Here is a 26,149-nt window from a genome sequence, read left to right on the forward strand (position 1 = left end):
GGAAAAATGGAACATCAGGGCAAATAATTAAGAGACTGCCTTCAAAACTCTTATTTCCTCTACTTCTTCTGTCCCTCCCTGGCAATGGCTTTGTTATTGTTGTTGTTTGTCACATCCAACTCTTTGCCACCCTGTGGACTATAGCCTGCCAGGTTCTTCTGTCCATGGGATTTCCCAAGAAAAAAATACTGGAGTGGGTTGCCATTTGCTTTTCCAGGGGACCTTCCCCTCCCTGGGATCAAACCTGCACCTCCTGCGTTGGCAGGCAGATTCTTTACCTTTGAGCCAGCAGGGAAGAGCAGTGGCTTTTGCTCTGAGGACAGTTCTTCAAGCAAAGTAGGGGATTTGTTGGAGGGAGGGTTGAGCAGACAGTGGACCTGGGATTGGAGAGTGTGAACGCAAAGCAGAGCTTTAGGTAGTGGATCTCCACAACAGATTGGATGAGGTGGATGGAATGTGGGAGAAGAAAGTGAGCGCCACTGAAGACTGAGGTATGTTAAATGACTGTACCATCAAAATACAGCCTTCCTTATTTTGGAAAAACTGGGGTTTTTCTCCACTTATAAAGAGAAACCTGTCTGTGAGTATACCATATACCTGCAGAGACCCACAGTCAAACATATCTCCCATTTGGAAGTTTGGAGACAGAGTAATACAACTGTGGAGGAAATCTGTTATTTTGAAGAGCAGACTCATTGGAAAAGACCCTGATGCTGAGAAAGATGTAGAAGGCAGAAGGAGAAGGGGGTGGCAGAGGATGAGATGGGTAGATAGCATCACCAACTCAATGGACATGAATTTGAGCAAACTCGGGGAAATAGTAGAGGGCAGAGGAGCCTGGAGTGCTGCTGAACCTGGGATGCTCAGTTGGGTCGCAAAGAGTCGGACACTACTGAGTGACTGGACAACAACAATAAAACTTGAAAAAAGATTAGTAAGCTGAATAAATGAAACAGCTGACTATGGAAATAGAGATTCCGAGGAAACAGAATGGAACTTGAGGAAGTTCTGAACACAGCAGGTTCCCTCAGAGTCAAGAGAAAATTAAGGAGTGGTTAAAGAATTAGTTCCAATTGAAATTTGATTGCTGAAATAAAATGCAGTTAGTTAAATAGTACACAGCTGCTGCTGCTGCTAAGTCACTTCAGTTGTGTCTGATTCTGTGCGGCCCCATAGACGGCAGCCCACCAGGCTCCCCCATCCCTGGGATTCTCCAGGCAAGAATACTGGAGTGGGTTGCCATTTCCTTCTCCAGTGCATGAAAGTGAAAAGTGAAAGTGAGGTCGCTCAGTCGTGTCCGACTCAAATAGTACACAGACTTAAGACCAATTTTTACAAAACTAAAGTAGGGGAAATTTACAGACCATAAAGCAACAGGACAAAAAGAGAAAGTGCGAAAGGAAAATTATGCTATTAGGATAAATCTAAGTGATCCAGTATCCATTTTATAGGGGTACATATGGAAAGACAGTGAAAGAGAAAATTAAAGAATATTTCCCTATGCTGAAGAAAGACTGAATTTTCAAGTATAAAGAGCCCACGAGGGAACAAGCTAGAGAAATGTAAAAGCAAAAAGCATCTATCTGTACATTACTGAACTACTTATGATTCCAAAGATGGAAAACAGGCTACATAGACGCAAGACTAAGTTTCAGATTGGTTTTGGGTATAACATAGTTTCTAGAAAATAAGTGCCTTCAGTGTTCTGAGGGAAAATTATTTTGAACACAGAACTGTACCTAGCCTCACTAATATTTGAATGTTTAAATAGGGGTCAAAATAAATAAGGACTCTGAAAATATGTGAACACACCTTTTTTGAGAAAATTACTTGAGATATTCCCAGTAAAATAGAAAACAAATCCAAGAAAGAGGAAAATTTGGACACAAGAAGTGGTGATGTGCAAAAAACACAGTAAAACTTTAGAGTTACATTGAAATACAGGAACTGTGAAGGATGGTATAATTGATAACAAAAGATTTCTAAATACACAGAATAATAATAAAAAATATATATGTGTGTGTGTATATATATATGAAATATTTCCTAACATTTCAGATGATTTAAATAAACTAGGGAGAAAGTAAAACTGCTAAAGATCTTATAATTTTTTGTTTTAGGATTTATAGGTATAATGTATGCTTATTAAAATTAAAATAATACGGAAATATATAGGGTGAAAAATGAATGTCCTTATCTCAAGCATATATAACAAATTTGTACAAATCAATCAGAAAAAGACATCTCAGTACAAGAATGTATAAAAGGCTTGAGCAGACACTTCCTAAAAGGATTAATCCAGTTGGCCAGTAAACAAGAAAAGGTGCTCTACCTCATTAGTAATGAGATAAATGCATATTAAAACCATGGTTAACTAGGTCTACAAGAATTGCTAAATTAAAAAGACTGAAGACATTAATACTAAATAATTTGTAAACAGGCCTTAGCTAGTAAAGATTTTCATAGCTTATGACTTCAGAAATTCCATTTCTGCATTTACAGCCAACAAATATAGGTCTCTCTACACCTGAAAACATGTACAAAAGTGTTTATAGCAACATTAAGAACCACTGATTTGAACAAGCCAAATGTCCATTCACGTAACATAGACTGGGTAAATTGTTGTATGTATTCATACAAAGACATACACTATTTGGCAGTGGAAATGAACAGACCACCTCTAAGCCCAGCAACATGGATGAATCTCAGAAACACAATAGTGAATGAAAGATCCAAGAAAGAAAACATACTGTATTATTCTATACAAATACACTTTAAAACTAGGCCAGAATAAACAGGACTGTTTAGAGGTGCATACTTAGGTATAATTAGGCTGTTAAAGCAAGTTTTATGATTGCTATAAAATATTAGGAAATAGGTTTTCTCTAAAAGTGAAGCCAATGGGATGGAGAGAGTTGTAATCAAAAGGGGCAGGTAAGGGGGGCATCTGTGTGCTGGCAATATTCTATTTTTGGACCTAGATGATGGGTCCATGTTATCTTTCTGATAAATTTGTTAAATTGCTGCTGCTGCTGCTAAGTCGCTTCAGTCGTGTCCGACTCTGTGCAACCCCATAGACGGCAGCCCACCAGGCTCCCTCGTCCCAGGATTCTCCAGGCAAGAACACTAGAGTGGGTTGCCATTTCTATACATTTATAATTATGTATGTCTTATATTTGACATATCTATACATGTCTTATATTTCACAATAAAAGAACTTAAAAAAGCAAGATGCCATTTCACATCTTTACTCCTCACCTTATTCCCCTTCCCAGAAGTAACCACTGTTAATAGCCAAGTTTCTTTCCAGACCTCGTTTACTCTTAGTATTGTTAAAGAAATACAAATTTATGGGTTTTTAAAGAATATTAGGGGGTAATAGTATGTAGCTCTCCTGAGGGAAAAAAGAAACCTTGATTATTTTAGTAAGATTAGGTAAGTGGGAAAATGAAACAATAAGAAAGAATGACAGATTTTTTAAGAACTGTGTGTGTATATATATATATATGTATGTATATATGTATATAAGGTGGCGGGGTAATATAAAGAAAATCAAGATCAAATTGGGTTTATCTGTGGAATGTACTGTAAAAGCTTAAAAGAAACAATTTGATTTTTCTGATATCAAATAACATTTAATAAAATTTGATACTCAATGCGTTCATTTTATTAAAATCCATCGAACTATACTCTTAAGATATCTGCCCTTTTCTATATATACATTTTAATAAAGACTTTTAAATCATTCCTGGTTATGATATCTACCCTTTTCTATATATACATTTTAATAAAGACTATTTTAAATCATACTCATTCCTGGTTAATAAAAAAATTTGTAGACATCCAGGAATAAAAAGAAAGTTTGTTTTACTGATAGACCATCTATAAGAAACCAGTCGCAAATTTCATATATAATGGTGAAACATTACCAATATCCTCACTGAAAAAGTGAAAACCAAGACAGAAATGCCCATTGTCATCTCCACCATTCAACCTTGTTCTGAAGGTTTCAGCCAATACAATAAAAGATGGAGGAAATAAAGGTATGTATATTAGAAAGAGCTGCAAATTGCCATTAATAACAGGATGACTACTATAAAATTCAAGACAATTAACTAATGACAACTAATACTAGAATTTAGAAAATTTAGTTAGATGAAATTTAAACATTAAAAATGAATTACTTTCCTGTATATTAACAATTGCCTGAGGGCTTTCCTGGTGGCTCAGACGGTAAAGAATCTGCCTGCAGTGTGGGAGACCTGGGTTCTATTCCTGGGTTGGGAAGATCTCCTGGAGAAGGAAATAGCAACCCACTCCAGTATTCTTGCCTGGGAAATCCCATGGACAGAGGAGCCTGGTGGGCTACAGACCATATATTAACAACCAATTAAAAAATCAAACCAGTCAATCCTAAAGGCAATCAGTCCTGAATACTCATTGGAAGACTGATGCTGAAGCTGAAGCTCTAATACTTTGGCCACCTGATGCGAAGAACTCATTGGAAAAGACCCTAATGCTGAGCAAGATTAAGCAGGAGGAGAAGGGGACTACAGAGGATGAGATGGTTGGATGGCATCACTGACTCAATGGACATGAGTTTTGAGCAAGCTCCCGGAGTTGGTGATGGACAGAGAAGCCTGGCGTACTGCGGTTCTTGAGGTTGCAGAGTCAGACATGACTGAGCAACTGAACTAAATTAAAAAATAGATGTCGATTTACAGTTGTACAGAAAATTTTAAAGTACTTAGGAATAAAAATCAAGAAAACAATGAAAGCATACTGATGATACAAAAAGATGAGGATAAATGGCTAGAGATTATATTCTTTTTATATAGTTTCAGACTTACAGAACTGTTACAAGAATGATAAAATTTTCCTGTATTCTATACCTGGATCCCACAGATGTTAACATTTGATCACATTTGCTTTATCCTGCTCCCTCTCTTTTCTTTTTCTTCTCCCCTTTCTCCCCTCTCTAATACATATGCATATACATACTGTTTTTCTGTTTGAATCATTTGAGATTAAGCTGCAGACACAATGCTCCTTTACCCCTAAATATTTTGGTGTCTGTTCCTGGAAAACAGATACTCTCTTACAAGTATTAAAATCGAGAAATTAACACTATAAATAATGGGCTGAATTAACACTATTATCAGCTTTATAGACCTCATTTTGGATTTTGCCAGTTCTTCCAAAAATGTCCTTTATAGTAAAATAAAATCCCTGATCACGTGTTGCATTCAGTTCTCATGTATCTTAAGCCTTAATATTGATATTCTTGAACAGTACAGACTAGTCATATTGTAGTATGTCCTTCAGTTTGGGTTTCTCTCATGTTTTTTCATGATTACATTCAGCTTATACATTTTGGGCTGAAATACCAACTGAAGTAATATTGTGTTCATTTCATTGCATGTGGTGTTGATTTATCCCATTACTGGTGATGTGAACTTTGATCACCTGGATACGATGGTATCTGCCCAAGGGGCCTCATAGATTTTAACATACTGATTCTAAAACCCAATGCAAGAGTACATGGAGAAAAGTAGCTGAGAAGTTTTGAAAAAGAGTAACAGCAGGGAATTTGTCCCATTAGATGTTAAGATACTTCAGAGCTGTCATAATTAAAACAGTGTAGTAATGGTACAGGTATTAATAAATAGCAGGACTGAACAGAGCCCAGAAACCCAGGCAAGTAAGTAGTGACAGCTATCACAAGTACACTTTGCTCAGCACTTGAAACGAACTCACGGCAGCACCAGTGTCTGTCAGACCAAGTTTCTTTTATTGCTGCCAACTTAGACTTAAGATTACTCTGCTCTTAGAAACCAGATCTTATATAAGTCTTACACAGGGTATGGAAGCCCTGCAGTAGGAGACGCTTACATAACCAAGAATATTGTGTGCTGCTGTTAATGGATGGCCTTTGCCTGAGCAGCTTGGACTCTGGGAGTAGTAAGAAGGCCTGCCTACCAGTCAGGGGTGGGAGCCAGCTGGCACAGTCCAGGCTTCCAAGTGTACAACAGAAGACCTGTCTTCTCAGGTAAAGGTAATGGTAAGCTTTATATTTGGAAAGAAGTAACCAGTTAAGTTGGTTGGATGTCATCACGGACTCAGTGGACATGAGGTGGTTGGATGTTATCACGGACTCAATGAACATGAGTTTGAGCAAGCTCTGGGAGATGGTGAAGGACAGGGAAGCCTGGCGTGCCGGAGTCCATGGGGTCGCAAAGAGTTGGACACGACTGAGAACTGAACAAAAGCAACCAGTTAAACTGAATTCATCCTTTAAGCTATATGATATTTATAACTAGTTAATGCTTTTAGAAGTAAAGGTCTTAATTTTTTTTTTAATGACCTTACCACAAATGTTTCATAGCACATCAAGAGGTGGCTTCATCTTGTAAGTGATAGGCTTATTAAGCTAAAATGTTATATTCTGTTTACAAGCTTTTGCATTTGAGTGTGTGGAGTCTTTATGTTGATTGTATGCATTCTTAAAGAGCAATAGATTTTGTGTCCATGGTGATTAGACCTGGATATTGAGATTTTCCTAATTCTACTCTAGAACTTGTCAGTGTAGTATACAATAAAGACTAAGGGTAATGGTACAGTTGGACATGACTGAAGTGACTTAGCATGCACACACTACTTTAGCTTCAAAGACAGCTTTTAAGTTCAGTGTTGGAAGGATAGCTTTCCATAAGGGGTTCAGGGACAACAGCCTATCCATTTTGTGAGAAATATTAGTACCCTACCTCATAAAATATACAAAAATATGTTTTGAATGTATTCAGGTTCTGAATATGAAAAACCAAAACTAAAAATTTATTAGAAATAAATGAAAATAGTAATCTTATAATTACGCTTTCCAGGTGGCACAGATTTAAAAGAATCCTGCCTGCCAGTGCAAGAGATGCAGGTTTAATCCCTGGCTTGAGAAGATCCCTGGAGTAGGAAATGGCAACCCACTCCAGTATTCTTGCCTGGAAAATTCCACGGACAGAGGAGCCTGGTGGGCTACAGTCCATGGGATCGTAACGAGTCAGATGTAACTGAACAGAAGCACGAGGGCACGAGGATCTTATAATGTAAGATGTAAAGCAAATGAGCCTTTTGTTGCTGTTGTTGCAAAGGAGCCTTGAAAGACTGAGAGATTCAGTTGTACAAAAACTTCCATATGTTAAAATATACCATAGACAAAATTAAAAGACCAGAGTAGGCTGGAAGAAAGAAATAGAATAAATAAATAATTTCTGCAAATCTGTGAGAAGACAATACAGTAGACAATGGATATATGATCAGGTGGTTCCCCCCAAAAAGAAGTACAAATGGGCTGATAAACGTGATAATCAGGGAAATGCAAATTGGTCTGATACCCATCAGATTGGGCTTCCCTGGTGGCTTAGAGGGTAAAGCGTCTGCCTGCAATGCGGGAGACCCTGGTTCAATCCCTGAGTCGGGAAGATCCCTTGGAGAAGGAAATGACAGCCCACTCCAGTACTCTTGCCTGGAAAATCCCATGGATGGAGGATCCTGGGAGGCTGCAGTCCATGGAGTCGCAAAGAGTCGGACACGACTGGGCAACTTCACTTTTACCCATCAGATTGGCACAAACTAAAAAGGTTGAAGAGGGCATGAAGAAATGGGCACTTCTATACACTATTGCTGGGTGTATACATTGTTCCAGTCTTCTTGAAAAGCAATAGAGCTCAGTTGTAACCCGCTGAATCTGTGACAACTGTAAGTGTATATTCCTTTGACCCCAGACCCAAAGAAATCTTTAGTCACTGACTAGAGAAAGAATGGTTAGCTTTTCACTCCCAGCCCTAGGACTTCTTGACGGGATGTTTAATATTTATCGAACGTTGATCAGATGCTCATAACTCAGCAGTTTAATTTGCATAGATAATGGCATTATTTACAGAAGCCAGCAATTGAACTAGACCAGTGCTTTTGATATAAATATTATGTGAGCCACAAAATTTTAAATTTTCTAGTAGCCTTATGAAAAAAGTAAAAAACAGGTGACATTAATCTTAATTTTTATTTGATCAGGAGGTCAAAAATATCACTATACCTATATTCAGATAGAATTTTGGGAGTTGGTGATGGACAGGGAGGCCTGGCATGCTGTGATTCATGGGGTCACAAAGAGTCGGACACGACTGAGCTACTGAACTGAACTGAACTTTACATTCATTTTTGGATACTAAGTCTGTTAAATCCAGGGAGTATTTTACAATTAAAGCATAACTCAGTTTGGACTAGCCTCATTTCAGATGCTTTGGAGTCGTATCTCCGTTAGCACAGGGCTAACTCTAAGCCCCAGAGGACAGAAAGAGGAATGATCTTATCATTGTGTCCTTAGCACCTAGTACAGTACCTGCCATATAGCAGGCACCCAATAATATTTTTGGCTCAACGAATAAATGGATAAATATAAAGTCATCTTTTCATTGACTTTTCAACCTTTAATCATATAAGTTATATTTGTCTCAAAAAGAGTTGGCAGTAAACATAAAATGGAATGACTTCTCTGCTGTGCAGTCATTTAGAGAAAATCCTAGAATATACTATATGTCTTTTCATATCTGCCCAAAGGCAGTTTCAGAAATTTCTGTTGGTTCCAGGTAATCAAGCAAATGACACTATAGAGAATCCTATCTGTTGACCATAGGAACTCGTTGAGTTTTTTTCATTAAATTTGTCTTGCTAATCCTTATAAGCATTTATGTTTTAAGAAGACCATTGCATAATCCAGTTCCTGTCCCCCAAATTGTATCTCATTCTAAGCACAGTATCAAAGTCCACTGAGAGCTGTACACTGTTCTGATCATCCCTGTTACTGTTAACTTTGACCTGAAGTTAATATCAATGAGACTTCCAGTGTCTGTTATACATCTCTGTTTTAGATGTTGTGGTGATACAGAAATAATTGCTATATGTGATATTTGCCCTTTATTTGGAGAAGAAAAATAAATATTAATGAAATGAATAGAGAAAAATTAAAATTTGTAAATTTGTTCAGTAGTTCCTGTGTTCCTTAGGCCTGGTAATAGAAAGATAAATACAAATACATTCTGTTTCCCTCAAATAGTTTATTGCCTCCTGCTGCTGCTGCTGCTGCTGCTGCCAAGTCGCTTCAGTCGTGTCCGACTCTGTGCGACCCCATAGATGGCAGCCCACCAGGCTCCCCTGTCCCTGGGATTTTCCAGGCAAGAACACTGGAGTGGGTTGCCATTTCCTTCTCCAGTGCATGAAAGTGAAAAGTGAAAGTGAAGTCGCTCAGTCCTGTCCAACTCTGAGCGACCCCATGGACTGCAGCCTACCAGGCTCCTCCATCCATGGGATTTTCCAGGCAAGAGATTGCCTCCTAGGAAGATGCATATATTAACCAATAAACATAGTTTAACAAAATAGCAAGTATAATAATCTGTGAAGTACAGAAATAATATTCCTTCATACAAAAGCAAGCTGAGACTCAGTGAGGGTCAATGACTTGCTCAAGGAAGTAGTTAGAACCTGGATTCAAATCTAGATATTTATATAAGTTATTGTTCTTCCTTCCACACCACATTTTCTGCTTCAAGATTTTTAGAAATAGAAATTTAGCTCTTCACTTGAGATAAATCGTAGCTCATGAGTAAACTCCAAACTGATTATAGTTTGTGTAATATATTTATTATGTACTTACCTAGTTATGGTGTAATCATCTTATTAATTGTCCACGTCTGTCATAACATTTGAGTGGTGTGGTACTGAACAGTAAGGGCTGCAAGTTTTCTTTTTTTGTCTGTGCCACACAGCTTGCAGTATCTCAGTTTCCTGACCAGGCATTGTACCTGGGCCATGGCAGTGAAAGCCCAGGATCTTAACCACTAGGCCACCAGGGAACTCCCAGGGCCATAAAGTTTTATTGATGAGACAGCTGTATGGACTGAGCCCTGAGGTCTTGCCACACCAGACTTTGAAGGCTAGGTAGACCAGGTCAAGGGCTAAGGGAAGGACTCGGCTTTCCAAGCAGAGAGACAGACTTAAACAGGCAGGATGTGAAGGAGCATGGAAGGCTCTGAATTGCTGTTTGAGAACTTCTCAGGACCTACAGGTTGGACTTGAGTGATTTGATGGCCATGGTTTGTTCATCTGGCTTTTAGTTTTTCTATATCTGTGCAGTTTCATTTCAGTTCTTGTTTCAAAGCATACCGTAGGAAGTAAGATTTTGATTAAAAAAATATATATGTGAGGCCTGTATTAGGCTGGTAATGTTTATATAACCGTGTTTGTTAGGTGTCCAGCATTGTCATAAATGCTAATGTTACACTAGTATCCATTGGCAATATATGAAAGTAGAGAAGTTGAGGATAACAGACAAAACCTAGTACCTCACTCCATCCAGTGTATATTTAATCATCTTTGGTTCTAATAGCTATGTAAGGATTTGTGTAGACTGGTACAAAAATTGTGAGGATAGTAGAAATAATATAAATTTGGGGGTTTTTTACTCTAAAATAATCGAAGTAACTTCTAGTGAACTAGTTGACAATTTAAACTTCAGAGAGCTTGCAAATATAGATTGTAGAAACAGCTTTTTTTTTTTTTTTTTTTTTGCGTGGTTTGTGGGATCTTAGTTTCCCAGTTAGGGATGGAACCTGGGGCCCCAGCAGTGAAAGTACTGAATCCAGACACTGGACCACCAGGGAATTCCCTGAAATAGCTTTTCTTAATAAAGTTCTTAATAGGATGAAAGATGCTCTTTAAGATAAGGACAGGGATATTCTTTGTTAACTACCGTAATGTCTGGAATGGTGTTTAAATTCTAAACTTTGCTATAACTCTTTGAAAGCCAATTTTATTTTTAAGTGTATAATTATATATTGTAGAAAAATCACAGGTTTTATGTATGTGTATTTTTATTTATACATGACTCATTCACATTTGTGATTATATTTATGTAGTTCTCTAATACTTTCAGTTTAATTTAGTTGGCCTGTGTTTTTCCTCCTCTAAGAAAATAGAAAATTCATCCTTTTAGCTTTTGGATTTTTAAACCCTTCCTCCTCCTTTTCTTGAAAATTCCGTTACCAGCCATTTTCTCAAGTTTATGATGCTGTTTTGCCTCCCTTGGGAAAAATCCTTTTCCAGTTATCAAAAGTTGAAAATAGTTTTACGAAATAGAAATGGAGACTAGCTCCTTAAAATCCTAAGTAGTATGTGTGAACATTAAAAAATAACCTAGTTTAAAAAAAGTGCATCCACATCATAAATTTTCCCTGATTACCTTTTTAAAGATAAAATGCTTGTTACCAAATTTTGTGTGTGCTTTTAATCTGCTGGGCCACCTGTGGAAAACTGTCCTCTTCTCTCCTAGGCCACAGACCTCCACCAGCACGAAGTGGACATCGTTGTGTGGCAGATAATACCAATCTGTATGTGTTTGGAGGTTATAACCCAGATTATGATGAATCAGGAGGGCCAGATAATGAAGACTATCCTCTCTTCAGGGAGCTTTGGAGGTATCATTTTGCTACAGGAGTATGGCACCAGATGGGCACAGATGGCTACATGCCCCGAGAATTGGCATCTATGTCACGTGAGTGCAAGCAGTTCTGAACTTTGGGCTTTATGAAATATCTGAGAGGTCTGGTTCAATGTAAGGTGATTTTCTTGTTAATGATTTTTAAGAATACTAAATCATAATAGTAATATGATTAAGCCCTGTTAATGGGTAGACTCTCACTATGATAATACTATAGCATTGTATTCAGAATTAATTGTGAGTTGGATTGTCCTGAGTTTGAATTTGGCTGTATGTTACGTACTTGCCTAATGATTTTTCGCTTCTAGCTCCTTACCCATAAAATGGGATTAATATCTAGAGGGTACAACATAAAGCATCATATATAAGCTTGGCAAAATGTAGTAGAAAATCAACAAATGGGGTTTACAGCTGTTGAGCAAAGTGCTTCACACATGGCATCTGTTTAATCCTCACAGCATCTTTATAGTGTCAACACTGGAATTCTTGCCATTGTACAGATAAGGAGACTGAGGCCTTAGAGAGGCCCTAAGAACAGTGGCTGTGAGTGCAGGCTCTGGAGCCAGACTGCCTGGGATTGAACCCTAGGTTGGCAAGGTTCTTTTTAGAAAACCTTCAACAAGTTATTTAAACCTTTCACCACTTTCTATTTCATCATCTATAAAAATGAAAAAGAGAATAATAGTTCCTACCTCATAGGGTTGTTGGAAAGATTAATTTAAAGAGATTAAATAACTTTCCTGAGGTCACATGAGACTTAAAACCCAGCTTTCACTGTCTCTAGAGCTCCTGCTGTTGACTCTAACACTATCAATCGAAGAACTGGTTAAAAAAAAAATCATTGAAATGATACAGTAGCGGTATTTTCAGAATATTTGCCATAAGAGAAAGAATATACAAGTGTGTTTGATGACAGGAACAGAAAGTTGCCAGCAGGATATTCATGTTCTTTTTATCAGGTGTAGGATTAAGATGACAGAAACTATAATTTAACATGTAGAGATCATTCCCCTGGAAAAAAACAGAATGATCCTTTTATCCCTTCATCCTGAGTCCCACTGGGTCTTTGCTAAGGCAAAGATGAGCCTTCATTTTATTTTCTTCTGCTCTACTGTGTACTTGAACTGTGTTAAGCAGCAGTGGTGGATTGTAGTTCATATCATTCTGTATTGTTATATACAATGTTTCATGAATTCCACAACTGTGTATTGAATACATGTCACGTATCAAAGAGTGAGCCATGTGATGTAGTGTGAATTAGATCTTTTTCTGTAGAACTTACAGTAGTTATATGTCAGTGGTTTGAGCTATTTTCTGAAAGCATTAAAGCAGACATTTTTGAGTTTTTCTGATATCCTGGGTTAATGTGGGAGTACCGTGCAAGTAGCCAGTACGAAAATGAAATTCATGCTTCTTCTTTCCCAGTTGTGCTGCATGGAAACAACCTGTTAGTGTTTGGAGGTACTGGCATCCCATTTGGTGAGAGCAATGGCAATGACGTCCACGTCTGCAACGTGAAATATAAGAGATGGGCTTTGCTCAGCTGTCGGGGGAAGAAACCCAGTCGTATATATGGACAGGTACCAATCTATGGCCAGTCATGGTGGATGAATTTGTTCAGATTCTTTAGTTCCAGGAACAATGTCAGAATATTTATATTACCACCAACTTTTTAAATGGAAAATAAATGCATTGTTACTATTCGATTTTTCAGTTCCAGTGTGAAATTGTGAATCTGGTTGCTTACCTTCTTCTTTCCGTTCTTTCCCCCCTCTTTTTTTTTTTTTTTTTTTTCCTACTCAACTTTTAGGATCAATGATCTAGACCTATATGGAAGTTTCCTTAAATGTCAGGACCTCACTTACCCTCAGTGAGAGACTGGGCTATATATGTAGTCCAAGTTCTCTCGTCTTTAGAGTGATATGATGCTTTGAAGAGCTTTCTAACCTAAGTTTAGAGTAGATGATCCCTGTACTTGGTTAAGAGACTTTTATACAGATCTTGGCTAAAACACAGATTACACAGAAATTAGCTTCCAGTTAGGTTCTAGTACTTCAGACCTTAGGTTTGAAAAGTTATATGCAAAAAGGTAGGAAGCAACTCATCATACATCAGAGACCCTTTGAGAATAATGGGCTGAGCTTAAAACAGCAAAAGCAGTGGTTTCTTTCTCAACTAGCTGGCATTGATACTGATACGTAGCTTCTGGACTGTGTGTAGAAGCACAGACTGGATGACTGTATCCCACCACAGGTTAAAACACTAAGAAATGACTATAGCAAAAGCCAAACTTACATTGAGAAGAATCTGGTGGAACATGTCAAGTTTTGAGAACTTTCTTACTTTAGGGATTTTGGGGTCTTATTTTCATATCTGCCCCTTCTTCTTAAAGACATTTTTCTCTAGACTGCTTAAAAAATGAAGCAGCTTTCAGTGGAAATGCTCATGTCCATGATCTGTAAATTTTTTGGTTGGCTAAGACCCCTAAGGAGCCCTTTGCCCATCTAGACAGAACTTGCTTTCCAGTTGAGCAAAAGTTATTTTTCTAAAAACAATCTCTGTGTTCTCTAAAATCTTTAATCCTTTAAGGGTCTGATTTTTAGAAGATTAAAAAGTACAAGAAAACTTCATAAAACTTCATTTTTGGGTATCTAATAAGTTTACATTCTTTAATCACGTGTTAATGAGCCAGTCTTGTTCACATCTCCTCATTATCCAGGCTATGGCTATCATCAATGGCTCCCTTTATGTATTTGGAGGGACAACTGGCTATATTTACAGCACAGACCTGCACAAATTAGATCTCAATACCAGAGAGTGGACACAACTGAAACCAAACAACCTATCCTGTGATCTACCAGAAGAGAGGTGAGATTCTAGAATTAAAGCATATTCTTTCTTGCTAAGATTTTACTTTTTTTTAGAATATTGGCAGTATGGTTTGAAGAAGCCCTTTGCCCTGGTTGAAATAGCTCACTGGCTATTAGATCCTTGTTCAGCATTAAAGGGTTTTCTGGTGAGGAAATGATGTTTCCCTCTGAACTATAGCTTTTTTTTTCACGTTATTTCCTTTTATGCTTCAATTTTCCTGCATTAAGAAAGTAGTAGCCCTTTAAAAAAAAAAAAACAGTGGTAACAATTGTAACTAAATTTCATATTACCCACACAACAGTTACTTTCTAGTTACTTTTTGATTTCCCTTCTTAACTTGCATATTAGGATTCTTTGGCTCCCTTGCTTAACAACCTATCCCCAGGAAGGACACAGTGCCTTGCTCATGTGGTACTCAGTGAATGTTGATTGAATGGGTGGTTGGATGAATGGAAGAAAGGGAGGGAAGATTGTGTATTTTAAGTGCTCTATTAAACACTCAGACATCACATGATTCTCTTTAGTTACCTTTTAGTAGCAGTCCTAAATAAACTCTTTCATTTTTCTTTCCTAATAGCAGTTGCCTCTTCTTAGAATTAAACTCATCAGAAAACTTAAAGAGGTGTTTTTTTTTTCTCCCCTCTAGTTTAAAAGCAAAGACAGTAAACAATTTTTTATTTACTGTTAGACTATTTGTTGGCTTTTTAAAAATGGCATATGGGTGCTAAGGAAGATTTATCTCTATTGTAGAATCTTAGTGCTCTGATTATTGCAGAACTACCACAGGAGGACTTAGGAGATGGCTTGGTACAGGGAATCATTTTGATGTAATATATTTTATCAGCACCAAGGCCTTCAGGAAAGGAGAAACTAGATTAAGTTTTCAAAGTATTTTCACATAGTTGCCTTCTTTGAGTAATTTTATGGATATATTATAAATTGTTTCAGCTTTTAGCTAAACTACTTGGATAAAAATTCTGGTAGATGTTTCATATTATATTCACAGCTTTATGTAGCATGATTTTTCCTGATAATCTTTGTATCTGTTAAATAAGCATCTTAATTTGAAAACCCATAGTCTAGACTTTCTGATTAAATGTAGGCAGATCACTTTTTAAAACTCTGTAATATTTTCCCCCCTTATACAGTTATCACAAAAAGATTATAGAAAATCTAGAAGATACAAATAAGCAAAATGAAGAAAATAAAAAAATAAAATCTAAACTCAGGGATAACCAGGGTTAACATTTTACATGTATCCTTATAGTCATTTTTCTGAGCATTATTTGTATATCTGTAAATTTTTAGTAGGATTATAACCTATCTGCTCTTATCTAACTGATTTTTTTCAGTCAATGACATGAAAAGTTTTCAGTATATTAACATTCTCTGTGTCTACATTCTTATTGGTTGCATACTAATCCATTTTTTATATTGTATAATTTATTTAACCAATTCATTATTATTAGACACTTGAGTCATTTCCAATAATTTATTATTATAAATAATGATGCAGTAAAAGTCTTGCAGCCAACTCTTACGTAGGTCATTTCCCCCTTAATTATAAATGTATTTATTGTATATTTTCAGGTACAGACATGAAATAGCACATGATGGGCAGAGGATTTACATCTTGGGAGGTGGTACTTCTTGGACAGCTTATTCCTTAAACAAGGTACATTAAAAAGGAGAGAGAGAGGAAGAGGGCCAGAGGAAAGGCATTGTTATACTGAGCATAATAAGTAACAGTTCTGTTATGGTAGACATTTTAATTTTCAAGCAGGTTCTTTATGAAGACCTATTTTGTGTTGGATGCTCTTTATAATATAAGGTTGAACTCTGCCCCTAATGTGCTTTCCCGTTGACAGTTGTGTAACCACACACTGAAAATCCTTTATTAGAATTATCCCTTTGTGCTAGATGAGAAAAGATATTAAAAGAAAGATACAGCAGCTCAAATGGAGCAACTAATTAGAATTGGAACCAGGATTCTCAGAATGTCACATTGCTCTCATTGTCAGTGCTGCATATCTAAAAAGAACAGGCATGTTTAGGACGACACATCACTAACCTTAGAAAGCTGAGCTCTGAAGGGCTTCTGTTCATCCATCCCTGTGGCATTTCTAAATCCACATGTCCCAGAGGAAGTCTGTAGGCCTCAGAGCTCCTGGTCTGCTTTGGAATCTTAATGGTCCTTTCCAAGTTTTGTCAAAACTGCATTCTCATATTTACTTACAAACAGTTGCTTTTTTCTGTTATAAAAATTATATATGTTTATCACAGAAAATGTGGAAGCAGCAGAATTCCAACTTTTTTCCTCATTTTTTTCTATGACTTAAAAATAATAAAATTATGTATGTGTTTAACTTTCAACTGCTTCACTTAATGTTTTGCTTTATATTAGAATTAGGAAAGATCAGAGAATAGCAAAGGAGAAGAAGCATTTTCAACCAGGAATATGTTTGTACAGGCTGTTGTGAAAAATCCAGTTTTGGGGCTAACTAAAGTTATTTGTGTGTCTTCTTATTTTCTGTCTCCAAGATTCATGCATACAACCTTGAAACAAATGCATGGGAGGAAATTGCAACAAAACCCCATGAAAAAATAGGTAAATTTAAAATATTGATTCATTTATCTTTAATAAATGTACTTTATAGTTGGTTCTGAAAGTGAAAAAGTGATTTTATTGCATTATATGACAAGAAAAATAGCTGTTGAACTGATATTTGAGATTACTTATGGGATTTCCCTGGCAGTTCAGTGGTTAAGACTTGTGTTTTCATTGCAGGGGACACGAGTTTGATCCCTGGTTGGGGAACTAGGAAAAAGAAAGAAGGAAATTACTTGTATTCCTTAGCCCAATTATTCTTCCTCAGCAGCTGAGCAAAGACTTTTAATGGGGATTGCTGAATTCTGTGGCAGAGGGAAATCTGGGTAGGATAAGAAGTAGGCACTTAAATCAAGATGTACCTGTCTCTTTGTAGGTAAAAGGGCTTGGGAGAGCCACTGGTAACCCTTGCCCACTGCCACCTCACTTTATTTTGCTGACATCTTAACATTATATCATTATGATGGAACTTCTGATGGCTTTATTTGAGTGTGAAATAAGGGAGGGTTGGAAGGACTAGTCAGTGTTTGCTTAATGCAACAAAGGGATTGTTTTAAATAACTTATTCATAGTTTGTCTTTTGCTGTATCTTATGAATAATGGAATTTCCATGTTTATATGTTTGGCAGGTTTTCCTGCAGCCCGGAGATGTCACAGTTGTGTTCAGATAAAAAATGGTAAGGATTTCAAATAGCATGCTCTTTCCATTTTTGTAACTGTATATTCTGAGAATATCTTATTTCTTAATGATCACCCTAAAAGAGTCATAGCATACCTTTGGGGAGAGTCTATTTCTTGTAGTTTATACTTAAAGGGAAATCCATAAAGTTATGCTTCTCTCAGGAATTTTCATAAAATAAACTAATGTGCTTGGGTTCCTTCTTATCAGAGAACTCAAAAATAAGCGATAAGTAAGCTTTTACTATACCACCTAATCTTTCAGCACCGTACCTTAACAGATGTCTGTGGTTATTATGGGTAACACTAATAATCCTGACATACAATAGAGACCTTGGTAGACATTGTATTAACATTGTAATAACTCCTTCAGAGTGTTATTTCATAAAGTTTATTCTGTTCTCCATCTGATGCCAAATAGAACTCTTAGCTCATTCTTTGGCCGTATTACAACACAGGCATTGTATGGCTTCAGAAAGCAGCTGCAGCTCCTTTATCTAAGTGTGATAAATGACTCCTCTTTGGACAACCTTCCTGTCTTTTAATTTACAGTTTATTTTATAGTTGGATATACCGCCTTAAAGTTTTGGAGAGGAAGAAGGTGTGTATAAACGAGTTTGATAGCCTATATCCTTTTAGCAGCTTAGTTCAGATTTTACTAGGATTATGCTGCCATCTCTAGTACAGAGGTGCTTTTTATTATGCTTTTGCTCTTTGGGCAAGATTTATAGATAGTGGCATTGTTCAGCTTTGCCTCTCTAAAAATGGAACCATACTTTTTTTTGAATCCGAGCCAAAAATGTTTCTAGTGTATTTTATAGTTTAATTAGGTATTGGCTTAAACTTGATGTAGACCTGAGTTAAGACAAGGGTTCATTTGGTTCTTTGACTCCAGGCACCATACAAGCTGCACTCAGCTGTAGTTCTGAGCATTTAGTTTGAAGTTTCACATAGCCTTTGGTACATGTTGTATACTTGGTAATAACTGATTTTACAAAAACAAACAGAAAAATAACAGCGATTTAAAAAAAAAAAAAAAAAACTTTGGGAAGATTTTTTCCTGACATTAATAACTAGCACAGATCAACTTGGGCTTCAGACTGTTCTCTTTGGGCTGAAGAAAGCTTGGAAAAACCTCTGTGCCCCGAACTGAACATTGCAGGCTAGTTATCTACATAGAGAATGTTTGTCTCTATGGGCAGATAAATGTCTATACTTTTAGGGACATTATTTAAAAGAAGGGTTTGCAAACTGGTGGCCTGCAGTTGTGTTTTGTTTGGCTCATGTGTGTATTACAGTTTTTGAATTAGTGGCCAATACTTAAAAACCAAAAAGTTTCATTTTTCAAAAAAAATCAATCTGAATTTCCAACTTCTCTTACAAAATTGGAAGGTCTGGCCATTGCTGACCTTAAGTCCTGCGTAGCTCCATCAGCTGGAGCTGCATCACCATCTTCCCCGTTAGAGCAAGTGCACTCCTGTTTGTTACCTGGCTTGTCTATTTTCCCTGAACCTTCTTGCTCATTGACTTCCTATGCCTGGCACCTGAAGGTGTTTGAATTTAAGAACCTGGACATGAAGCCTCCTCAGAGGCTTGCATCCTAGCCCTAGAAAAAATCCAAACACTGAGTTCAGACTCTAGTGAGGGGCAAGGCAGCAGAATGAGCAGCCCACCAGCCTAAGTCCCCTATGGTATGGAAACTGGACTGGCCCCATGTCAGCTAGCCATGAGAGCTACGACAGGACATGCTGTCACTGTGGCTCTTTTCCTTTGTCTGATTTTGGTTTTCTCTTCCACTGATAGATGTGTTTATTTGCGGGGGCTATAATGGAGAAGTGATCCTGGGAGATATCTGGAAGCTGAATCTGCAGACTTTTCAATGGGTTAAGCTCCCAGCTACCATGCCGGAGCCAGTTTATTTTCACTGTGCAGCTGTTACACCAGTAAGTTTTCATTTTCTTATCTTCTTTATGTAGTTGCAGATGATAAGGAAATACTTTTAGGGATAGAGCAAGAAAAAAAGATGTCTGATATTAGCAAAGCTTGGATTAAGAATGTGTTTTTAAAACCTTTCTTCCAAAGCTAGCTCTTCCTCTGAGAAAAAGGGAGAAAATCCATCATATACAAGCTTAAAAGAGCTGCATAAAATGTAAAAGAAATGCTGCATGTGGTATTCAGGCCCTGACAGTGATATCAAAGATGTTTTCTGGGAGGGCAGAATAATTTTACCCCCAAAATGCTGTGTTATTGAAGATTCTACTAGCTTCTTGAATGCTAAGAGCTTTATTTTAAACTCTGTATTCTTATCTTTGGCATGATGGGTACTTAATATAATCTTAGTTTAATGATGTCAAAGTTGTTGAAGTAAAAGTAATCTCTAGTTTTTCCCTTAGTAACTCATTCATTATATAAATCTTTCTTGATCTCTGCACTGTGTTGGGATCAGTGAGAAATTTTTTATTTTACTTCATTCAGTTCAGCCTGCCATGAATTTTTTTTGCTGAATCTTCAGCTTAAGTCTCTGTTATTTATCCTCTTTTGACTGCCATTTGTTCATAGGCTGGTTGCATGTACATTCATGGAGGAGTGGTGAACATCCACGAAAATAAACGGACTGGGTCATTGTTTAAGATCTGGCTGGTGGTTCCTAGCCTGCTGGAACTGGCGTGGGAGAAGCTGCTTGCGGCCTTCCCCAATCTAGCAAACCTCTCCCGAACACAGCTTCTGCACCTTGGACTCACACAGGGACTCATCGAGCGCTTGAAATGAGGATTACTGGACTGTTCATTGATACTGGAAATGTTAATTTAAAGAGACTCCTTTATTTATGGGCAGTGTAGAATGTGCTACAGAGAGAATTGGTTACCCTGATCAAGGCCTTATTCAGAAAATACATCAGATGCCTTTCTGTAAATTGTTTTAAGTTTATGGAATCTCACTTTCCCTTGTGCTTTTTTCTTTGCTTCTCTCCCTTCTGCCCCAGTACACACACATACTCACATACTCCCTCTTCCCTGATGGAAGTTGAGGGAGAGTCTGAAAGTACTTTCATAATGTTAAATGAATCAAGATAAGATAAAGAAAATGTTAAAGGAACTCTCAACATATGACCATGTCAGGCATTGCTCTATAAATTAAGCAACATTGTCAATAAAAACAAAAATTAAAAAAAGTAAATCCAGCAACAACGAGAAGCAGCATTGGGGATAGAACAAGAAGGCTAACCTTGAGAATCCTGCAGATTATAGGGAAAGCTGAATGTTTAACTTGCTGTTTTCAAAGGTACATCTAATTGAGTAGCTGGATCTAATGGCAGCAGTGGTTGGTATCTTTCAGCCTAGATACCCAAACCTATCCTTTAACTTACTTTAGAGGATAGTTAAGCAGCTCATAACCTATCTTTTAACTTGCTTTAGAGGAAATTAAGCAGCTCAACAACTCTCAATCAGTGATGTCTTTTCTCATCCTTCTGGTGCCAGCAGTGGTTAGAGTTGACTTGTCTAAAGACTTCATCGTGTGTGGTGGTTGTGCTGTTTGTTGTTGTTCTTAGAAATTATGGCATGAGAACATTTCAAATCAAGAAACTTATGGTGGTCAAAGTTCTTCATTCTGGGAAGTTTTTAAATTCTCCTATGCCTGTTAATGGTTTAAGGTATCTTTGACTCCATCATAGGGAACTGCAGACCCTAAACAGGTATGGCATTTATGCCGTGGGACATAAAGTTCGTGAGAGGCCAGAGAAGAGCAGGGCAGGAAGGGCTTCTGCTCTTGGGCTGTGAGCTTTGGCTGTCATGCTGGCCATTTCCTTTTAGAATGCTTCTTTTCTCACTCTGGGCCATGCACCTACCGTATTCTCAGGCAATGGGTTTTATCTCTAGAAAGCCAATTGGCCCTTGATTTTTCTCTTAGCTTTTTGCCTCGTTTTCTGTCTGCTTTAATGTGCATGGTGCTGTAATTGCCTAGTAATTGGATAAAAGGTCTTGGGGAAAAGCCACAAGTCATTCTTCCTGAAGAATTAAGAATCATTTTAAAAACTAGCATGCGGAAGAAAAGAAACTGAGAATCATTCACTTCTTTGGTGTGAAGTTTTAGTTCTGGTTTGTTTTATATTGTATTTTAATTTTAAAACAGAAATGAATTAAATTTTCACTTGCTTTGCCATCAGTGACCTACTGAGACACGAGCAGTTGGAGGTCCTTACGTGTATGAAAGGTGCTAAAGGTGTGCAGGCAGGGACAGTGCTGATCATCCTGTTGGTGACATCACAACAGGAGACTCAGACAGACTGGGGACATATTTTTCCTTTAAGTGCCTCTTTTTCACTTAACTTTTAAGATTATTCTTGTTTTCCTTCATCACAGAAGGGAATCTCTTAGGCTCATGTGTGGATTTAAAATCACCTTTGAGTTGTAGCTGAAAAGTTACTATCTAGTTTTGTTCGGCCTCTGGACTTGGACTCCTAACTTCCAGGCCTTATTATAATCTCCCAACAATGTGGGATTGAGTTCATGGAGCCTGTGTTCTGAAGGGTCTTATAATCTTTCATCTGTGAGTTTGGGTCCTTTGTGGGGGTGATGGAGTAGGGGAGAGGAGGAAAGGAGCAATTCCTCTGGAGGCCTCACCCCCACATTGCCATGACCAGTCTGGCCTTTTAACCTCTTACCACCGACTGCTAGGCTTGTTCCTGTGAGGAGCTCTTTCCAGACCAAGTCAGTCTGAGCAGCTCTGTTAGTTCAAAACAAAGCTTTGCTGCATGACTCCAGTCTAGTCTCTGGATGTTTGGGGTGGGGCAGGGGGGACTATCCATAAATAAGTCATACTACTCAGGGTGGCAGAAAGATCTTTGTCATGGTTTCATAGGGAACAAAGACTGAATGCTCAGCCTCTGTGCTTATCCTTCCATAGTCTTGGGGTATAAGCAGGTCTCTACTTCTGCGACACCAGAGAGCTAAAAGAGAGACTGATTCAATCCACACTTGCTAGCCTCCTTTTTAAAGCCTTCTGAAGGCAGTCTTCTTTGACATGGACTTTGGAGGCCTGACATCCAAGACCTTGTGTGTGACATTTTCATAAAAGTACATACCCTTGGTCTAAAGTGTCTTCTTTTAATATAACACTAGTGAAAATGATGTAGTATGATCAGCTCTGAGTGCTATAGAACCACACAGGTGCACATGTTCTGGATGCCAAATGAGACTGTGTGTATGATGACTTAAATGTAGATGACTAGAGTTTTATATAGGGGATCACCAGGCATTTAGTATATCCATAACCAGCACTCTGAATGCCTGACACTGTTACTTGATTTAGAAAAGTTTATGCCTGCTGCTTCTCTGCCTCTTTGAGGTACTCCCAGCCATCTTACTGCAGTCCTATAAGTTTAAGTGCAATATATAGAAACACATATGGATATATACAGATTATATATAGGGTGTGACTGTAAAGCAGGTAGACTACTTTTTTGTATCTGTCTTGGGGAAGCCAGCTCACTACATTAGAGTTAAAATTATACCAGAAATTTGAGATGTGATTGGCTGACTTAGGCCAACTCTTGGCAAACCTGGATTTCAAGTCCAGTGTCTCCTTACTCCAACTATTAGAGATTTATTGTTTCTTGGGCTTATTAGCACTGAGACTTTTCCCCAGTCATCTTTGTACTCAATCTTATGTTTGCATATCTTCTTAAATTTCTTTGCCCAGGAACAAGGAAGTCTACCTGTAAGAAGTTTTTAAAATGGAGAATTAAAACCTAATATTTAATACTATCAGTTCTCCCATGTATATACTAATTTATCTGTGAATGTAATACTTTATTACCTGAAGAAAATGATGACTTTCTTCATTTAATAAAGTATTTTCCATATTCTGGAAAATCTATAAACCAATATAGAATAGATTGAAATTTTAACTGTTTTTCAGGGGCCAAACTGAAACCCTTTCTACTGGCAGAATCTTCTTTTTTTCAGGGCCCTGGAACATGATATAAAAATTTGCTCTAAACTATTCATGTCCAATATATAGCTAATTTTAAAATATAATAATAAACATTAACATTTCTAAGCAAAAGGTATATTAACAGTGACCTTTGGTTACCCAGAGTAACCAGATTAAAGCACAGATAATTGCAATCCATAGATAATCAGTGTTTCAACTTTCCTATCAAACAATTGATTCATTTATAGTTCTTCCTTCTCCCTACCCCTTTCCCACAAGTACCTCATTTTCAGTGGAGTGGGGCTAATGCGTAGTTAGAAATAGAAAAGCAGGAATCCCGGAGGGGCTAGAAACCAGCGAACATGAAAACAGCTCGATTAGCTGTAATTGGTCAACAAGATGACAGCTGTTAATGCTGAGTTTAGTATCACTCTTTGCTCTTCTGCTTTGGCATAGTCTCCTGCCCTGAGTTCTAGGCTGTCTCTCCTATAACCACCAAAGAACTCTTAGCACATATTAGAAGAAAAAGCTATGTATGATGCACAAGAAATCCCATCATTTGAATACATTTCTTTGGCTCTCTTTGCAAACACTTGCTTTTCCACTGTTCATGAAGGAACCTTCATTTTCCTTAGGAGATACCTTTTCCAGCCATACAGCTTGGTTTGTAGAAAAGGTTAAATTATCTTTAAGACTATGTTGGTCTTAATTCTCTAAAACCAGTTTGTTTTTATGTGTCTTACAGATGCTTAGAAGGCGGTATAGGTTATTGAATTGTCTACCTGCCAGCACTCTGATGTAGCACAATAAGCCATTTTCCTTCTTCTTCATTGTTCTAGCATTGAGCTCCAGGATGGATGAGGGTTTATGGTCCTGAGATCATAAGCTTCCAAAACCAGTCACCATTGGCTTCAATTGCTTAAGTTCCCCAAATGCCTTGGGGCTCCAGGACCTTGGCAAGGCCTGAGGTAGGTTTGGTAGAGTTCCATGACCTCTGTGCGTCGCCACCAGCTCATGCCCAGCAGTGGTGTTTCCCTTCTAAGGTCATTAGATTCGGTGGAAAGTGACTTCTTCCCTCATCTGGTGTTAAGAAAAAAAGTTTTGAATTGTGCTTCAAAAAGTGGTACCATCTTTTTAGTATAATTTTAATTTTTTTATCTTTTTTCTTCTTCACTTTTTATAAGATTTGAAAAGGACCTGCTTAGTCACTGTACAGGGTGAGTCGGAGGCAGTTTCACCAAGCTGTAGTAATTGCTGTTTTACTAGTTGCACATTTAGAATACAAAGGAGGCATCAGAAACACACTGACTTTCTCTAAAGCCACTTCCTTGTACCCAGAGTCTGAGCAGGGACAGTGCCAGGCATCTCCCTCTAATGGCACCTGCCAGTGAGGCTTTCAGTGGAAGGACGTGGGCACAAAAGGGAACCCCCACTCAACAGTCTCTGAGAATGAACCTGGGCTTGGCTCTTGGTACAGGGTATGCTTAGGCCACACACGATGCTTGCCTTACCTTAAAGCTACTTGCCACAGTCCTGTTAAATAGTGTGGAAGTCCTTTTGCAGTCTGGTGTGCATGCCATATGATCAGGACAGCTTTTCCACCTTACCTGGTTTCCTACAAGCGTAGGAAATATAGTGAATTTACCCTAAAATGTCCAATCTGTATTTATGTATCTTGTCAGTGTTTTGCTGTTGGTTTTCTAAAACAATCTGATCAATAAATCTTATCCAGATCTATTTGGTTTAAGGCCACCTTGATTGTCTCATGGTAATGTGATTGTCTGATGGTAATGTGAGCTCACCTGTATGACCTAAGCATCAGTCCCACCTGCCGCCACCACGTCCTTTACCACCCACAGGGACAGCTTTTCTCTGTAATATCTGTGTGTCTTCCACCTTTCATGCCCACAGGCACTGTGTGTGCCTTCTCTCTGCTCCCGTTCTGGAACTCCTGGACATACGTAGTCCCGTCAACACAACTCGGCTCCCTCCAGGACATCAGCAAGGGAGTGACTGCAGCGCAAGTCATATTCCCTTTTACTGTCTCGCCCCATATATTCCCCAGACCACTGCTAGACAAGTTTATATGGATGTACCAAGACTTTCGAAGGGTTGGAAAAGCTACAGGGAATTCAGAGGAAAAATGTGCATCTTTACGTACAGAGTCACGACTATCTGTATGATTCAAGGGAAAAACCACTGGTTTCTAAGCATGAGACATGACTGTTAAAAACAGAGATTCCTAGGTCCAAATCCCAAAGATTGTTTTTGTAGGTGAGTTACTTTAACAAACTCCTTAGTTGATTGCATTTTAGCTGATCAGTGACATTTGGGAATCCCTGTCCCACAGCTAAGCTAACTGCCTGGTGCTGGCTGAGATGACCAGGAGACCTCTGTACCTTACTTGTCACCGTCACACTTATTGGCCCAACAAGGAACTAGAGCAAAGACCAAAATGAATGCTTCCAAAAACTTTCCCTGTTAGAACTGAGTGCAGAGATGGCAGATTGGCC

The 26,149-nt window shown here is 38.0% G+C and overlaps 1 protein-coding gene across 4 annotated transcripts in view; it reads left to right on the forward strand.

Moving 5' to 3' along the window:
* Positions 1 to 25,373, forward strand: part of KLHDC10 (kelch domain containing 10) — a 65,552-nt gene extending 40,179 nt beyond the window's left edge. For all 4 annotated transcript variants that reach the window (XM_006043412.4, XM_025291521.3, XM_044946860.2 and 1 more), the window contains 8 exons: positions 11,378 to 11,599; positions 12,971 to 13,125; positions 14,265 to 14,413; positions 16,007 to 16,091; positions 16,958 to 17,024; positions 17,654 to 17,701; positions 19,506 to 19,645; positions 20,262 to 25,373. In XM_006043412.4, coding sequence (XP_006043474.1) covers positions 11,378 to 11,599; positions 12,971 to 13,125; positions 14,265 to 14,413; positions 16,007 to 16,091; positions 16,958 to 17,024; positions 17,654 to 17,701; positions 19,506 to 19,645; positions 20,262 to 20,471 — 1,076 coding nt within the window. In that variant the 3' untranslated portion in view covers positions 20,472 to 25,373. The remainder of the gene's footprint in view (positions 1 to 11,377; positions 11,600 to 12,970; positions 13,126 to 14,264; positions 14,414 to 16,006; positions 16,092 to 16,957; positions 17,025 to 17,653; positions 17,702 to 19,505; positions 19,646 to 20,261) is intronic.
* Positions 25,374 to 26,149: the final 776 nt, after the last annotated feature.

This window comes from Bubalus bubalis, chromosome 8 (genome assembly GCF_019923935.1).
Source record: "Bubalus bubalis isolate 160015118507 breed Murrah chromosome 8, NDDB_SH_1, whole genome shotgun sequence".
Taxonomy (NCBI): Eukaryota; Metazoa; Chordata; class Mammalia; order Artiodactyla; family Bovidae; genus Bubalus; species Bubalus bubalis.